The following is a 5,020-nucleotide window of genomic DNA, read 5'->3' as shown; positions in this document are numbered from 1 at the left end:
AAAACAAATTGAACTAAACCAGATAATATATAAATATGTTGAAATCGAATTCGAACTTTATATTTTCTTTTTTAAATAAATTATTCTATTTCAAATAAAAAATATCCGAATCTTTAATAGAAAAATGAATATTTTTATTAAAAATTAAAGCGAATAAAATAAAAATTGAATTGAAGTAAAATCTAATACAAAACTAAATAAATATATCGTCTCCTAAACTCAATTATGTATATGGATGGTGGGTCCAAAAAATTAATGATTATGAACTAAGATGCCCAATTAAACGGCTTAATTGTTGTCGAAATCGGTAAAAGCGTGTGATTTCTTCTTTTTATTTTGTGTTTGAACTTTGACCGAAACCCTAAATAAATTAACTACGGTAACTTTTACAGTTCACACGGCATCAAATAGTGTGGGAGTGACAGAGCGGAATAATTACCTCACACTTAGGGTTTTATCAAGCAATTGTTTTATTCTTTCGAGTTCTTTTATTTATTTATTTTTTTGGGGGGAAAGATAGTTTCTTTTTTACTCGATTGGGTATTTTAAAATTTAATGTGACAAATTATGAGTTAATAACGTTGAATATCCATGAATAATTAAAAATATTCCATGCTGAGCGGCACGGGAGCTTTCTCGTTGTCAGAAGTTACATTGTTAAAATTAAATCCGAATTACTTTTGTTGAAGTTACAAAAAAAAAAAATAATACAAAATCAATTTAATTTTAAATTTCGTGCTAAATAGAATAAGATTAATTTTAAATTTCTTGAAATGTGGACATTAAAAAAGACTTTCTCTTTCTTCATGGAATCTTCTTTTTGCTCTGCAATTCAGAAGCCTCTAAACTTGTCTATGAGATGACTTGAAATTGCCAACGTGATAGAAATATATAGAGAAATTTCGTAAATTTTAACAAATCTTATATAATATTTTTAACAATTTTAGCTAACAAACGTAAATGTTCATTAATAGTTTAAAATAGAATTTAAAATGTGTAATGTATTCTCTCGTTATTCTTCGACTCTATACGACAATATATTATTTTATTAGGATAAAACCGAAAAAAATTGGAATATAAGAATTTATGAAATTTTTAAACAATTAGTGGGTAAGAATTGATACAAAGAAGGGTAGAATTATTAAACTGTAACTAACCTTTTTTACATTAGAAGAAAAACAAAAGAAGACGTAATTTTATAGCAATGGACTAGAAGCAAATATTTCAATTTAGATCAAATTATTCGAACCAAAATAAATATGAAATAATAAAAATTCCAATGTTTTAACAATAAAATTCAAAACGAAATGAATATAAAAAATAAGATAATGTTTTAAAATGTAAAAATGAAAACGAAAAGAACCAATCGAAACCTGGAATTTCCTACCATTTAGGCATTCATTTTCATGGCATGTGTAATATGATCGATTGGCCATTGAAAGTTGAAACCAATAACGATATTTTTCTTCTGAAAATTTCTCTAAGACAAATTAGTCAACTGAATAAATTATATATTAATTAATAAAGCGACTGCTGCTAATTTGGATAAATGGGCTGACTTTAAAACCGCATCTTGCATTATGCAATATTGGGCCCTCATTTTACATCCTTTGGGTCTTCCAATTACATCTTAAACAAATAAACTTGTTTATAATATTTCTTCTTAAATTTTAAAAATATTCATGATATTTGTTAGAAAATACAAATTATCTTTATTTTATTTAATTCGGATTCACGTATCATGGATACTTAATTATTTTTCGTATACCTAAAACTCGAATATCTGAGACTTGCATATTCAAAATCAGATTTTAAAACTTATTTTTCCAAACATTCGGATACGACTTTTGGTCCAACCTCCAAAACGTTACAGTTTATGATAAGATGCAAATGAGAATTCTCGAATTAAGGCGTATGATTATGCAGGTGGAATTAATTTAAGGAAGAATTATAAAGTACAAGACATAATCATATGTGCCTTAAAACCCATAATTATACAAGTAAACCCTCATCCCTTAATCATTTTACCAAAAGCCTCCTCTTTCTTCTTGTCTCCTCCTCTTTGATTCTCTCTCTCTTTTTCATTCTCTTTGTTTTTTTTTTCTTAAATATTTTGTTTTGTTCCAATGAACACACACACACACACACACACATATATATATATATATATATATATATATATATATATATTGAAGTAAATTTCACTTAATGGTCCCAAATTCTTCTTGTGCATATATACTAAGATCAAACCAAGTGCACATGCAGGACCACAAAAGTCTAATTGGGGATTAATTGTTGTGTAATTATTATAAATGTTTTAATTGTGTTTTGATTATATATGTAATTAATTAGCTCATGATTGTTGATCGGTCTCCTATGTTTATTATTTTCGTTGAAACCTAAAAATATGGTGAAGTCCTCACTCTAATCATATGCATATACACATATATATATATATCCCCTCTAGCTTATTTTATAACCATCTTTGTTGGAGAAATCAAACATATACAACAAATAATCTCAAAATATTTGACATTTCTCCCTATTCAAGGACGATGATCGTGAAAGTAACCCTATTTATTTACATGAAAACAATATATAATTTGAAAAAAAATCGATTCGCTATTTTACATTTACCTGAAGTTAATGAAAGTACATTATACAATTTGATGAATTTGAGAGTTATAATTGAATTATGAGTTTTGATGGGTAAAATGGGTCCTACATATGTTCATTAGGGTTTATTTATACTCTCAAGATATTCTTTTTTTGGGGGGAAGGGGGTTATTTAATCATGAAACATTATTCTTTCTGATTTTCCTCGTTCCTGCATCATTACAAATTCACACACACACACACACATATATATATATATATATATATATATATATAAGTTTTAGAATTAATCATAATCCAACATAGTACTTAATATGACAATAATTGATTAAGCAGGAAGATATTAACCGATTAATCCAAATGTAGTTTATTTTATCAAAAGAACTGAGTTGCTAAGGGAAGCCCCATACAAATGATTTGCTCACATGAAACATTATACTCTCTCTACACTTAACCATTAAACCACTCCATGAGCCTTTTTATTGATATCATGACAAAACAAGAATTTCAATTGTTGAATTTTTGTATATTCATAACAAAGTTGCAAGAAAGTTTGTCAATTCACTTACTCGACATGGGTAATTGATCGGTGAAATGAAAACACAAAACGTATGTTCCGTCCCGAGTTCGAACCTCGAATTGGATGAGGGGAGTGTATATTCTAATTACATGGTTTACTCTCAATCCCGAGATTAGTTTGGATCTCGGCCAGGATACCCAGTTTTCCCCAAAAAAAAAAAGTTTGTCCATTCACTTGATTTATTACACTGTGGTATAAAACGATCTCACACCTGTAAAATCCATCAAAAATCACGAGGCCAAACATAAGTCCAAAATAGTCTTCCATATAAAAAAGTGAAGTCAAATTTACCCAAAGAAAAAGTTAAAGTCGATGTCGGTAATTTTTCTTGATGAAATTTATGGTCATGTTAACGAGAGCTTTGCATGTTTTAGCCTTAGACTTGACTAATCCACCGGTTCACACGATGCTATGAAAATTCATTAAATTGGTGTGTGTACTCACCTTTTTTCTTGTAAAGAACGTTATGAAAAACTAAAGAAAAAAAAAGCATAGGCTTCCCAACAACCGCAAGGGAAAAAAAACATATGTATATATAAACATGTGTCTTGTGAGGCAACACAATCAAACAAGACACATGCGAAGCAGACTATGATAATTTCATTGCTACACAAATTTCAATAACAAAGGCAGAAACTTTATAATAAAAACAGCAGAAACACACTAAACTATGCAAACCCATCTCCCAAAGACTTCTGCATGATCCATATATATAAACGAAGCTTTCGACGATTGTAACAACAACAACAACACTTTCTCGGCCATGAAGCTCTTCCACCGACTCCGGAAAATCCTCATGAGGCTAATGCACACTCTCCCATCCTCCTCCGGCCGCCGGAGCTGCCGGAAAAAACACGGAGGCTCCGGCGTCGGTGGAGGAGGAGGAGAGAGATTGGAGCCGCCGAAGATGTCGTGTAGTTCGTATTACTCGTCTCATTCTCACTACAGTGAAGCCATTGCGGATTGCATAGAGTTCTTCAATAAATCTTCTGCTCATCAGTCTCGTGATGAAGATCGCGAAGAAGATCATCAGGTTGTTCATGATCATGACTGTTGTTATGTGTAGTGGAACTCTTTTGTCAAAGTCAAAGTCAAAGTCATGGTCTTTGAGGGTCTCTCCTTTAATAATAACAACAAAGATTATTTTGTTCAAAGGTTATATTCCATTATTGTCCTTTTTGGATGTTCAAAGTCGAATGATGAGGTGGCCAACTTAGAGACTAGAAGACACTCATATTTACCAAAACATGAGAGTTGTTGTCTTGGACAACTGTCCAAATCAAACATCTATTCTTTTACTTGGGACAAAAGGATAAATTTATACTTAATTAATCAAATCTTTGTACGATTAATTCTATGGCCTCATCTCATTTACAATTGGTTAAGATTTATTAGTGAAAGATTTGATTTAAACCGTTTCTAATGCGATTGAAAAAAAAACTAAATATCTATGAACAAATAAAATCACTTGGAAGCTCGCAGGTGAAACATTGCTTGTTTCACACGAAACTCGTACGCCGCTCCTGTTTGTGATATAATCATGTAACCAGACATGAAGAGAAAAGAACACTAACTATCATTCTTTTTCAGGACCCTTTGAACAGAAAACAAAAGGGTTCTGCAACCAGAGAATCATTTACACGGAAACCAATTCCGATCTTTCCTTTCCTTGGGACACACGTAACATGCTCTCTGCGTATGTCTGGTCTTCAAGACTGCTTGTTGCAGAGCAACTGCAGCTGCGTTCGTGTCTCTTCGTAGACGAGTGGCAGATGATGATGATGATGATGTTCTTGTCTGTTCATCGACATCGTGGCTGGAGCC

The 5,020-nt window shown here is 31.2% G+C and overlaps 2 protein-coding genes across 2 annotated transcripts in view; one reads left to right on the top strand and one right to left on the bottom strand.

The window, feature by feature from the left end:
- Positions 1–3,832: 3,832 nt before the first annotated feature.
- LOC104814032 lies at positions 3,833–4,262 on the top strand. Its single transcript, XM_010541877.1, has one exon. It carries the CDS (start codon positions 3,960–3,962, stop codon positions 4,260–4,262), a length of 303 nt encoding a protein of 100 aa, XP_010540179.1. The 5' UTR covers positions 3,833–3,959.
- Positions 4,263–4,828: 566 nt separating this feature from the next.
- The window catches only part of LOC104814031, a 4,463-nt gene continuing 4,271 nt past the window's right edge, over positions 4,829–5,020 (bottom strand). The window contains exon 14 of the mRNA XM_010541876.1: positions 4,829–5,012. Coding sequence (XP_010540178.1) covers positions 4,829–5,012 — 184 coding nt within the window. The remainder of the gene's footprint in view (positions 5,013–5,020) is intronic.

This window comes from Tarenaya hassleriana, unplaced genomic scaffold (assembly GCF_000463585.1).
Source record: "Tarenaya hassleriana unplaced genomic scaffold, ASM46358v1 Cleome20, whole genome shotgun sequence".
In the NCBI taxonomy this organism is placed as follows: Eukaryota; Viridiplantae; Streptophyta; class Magnoliopsida; order Brassicales; family Cleomaceae; genus Tarenaya; species Tarenaya hassleriana.
This window is presented reverse-complemented; position numbering and strand designations above follow the sequence as displayed.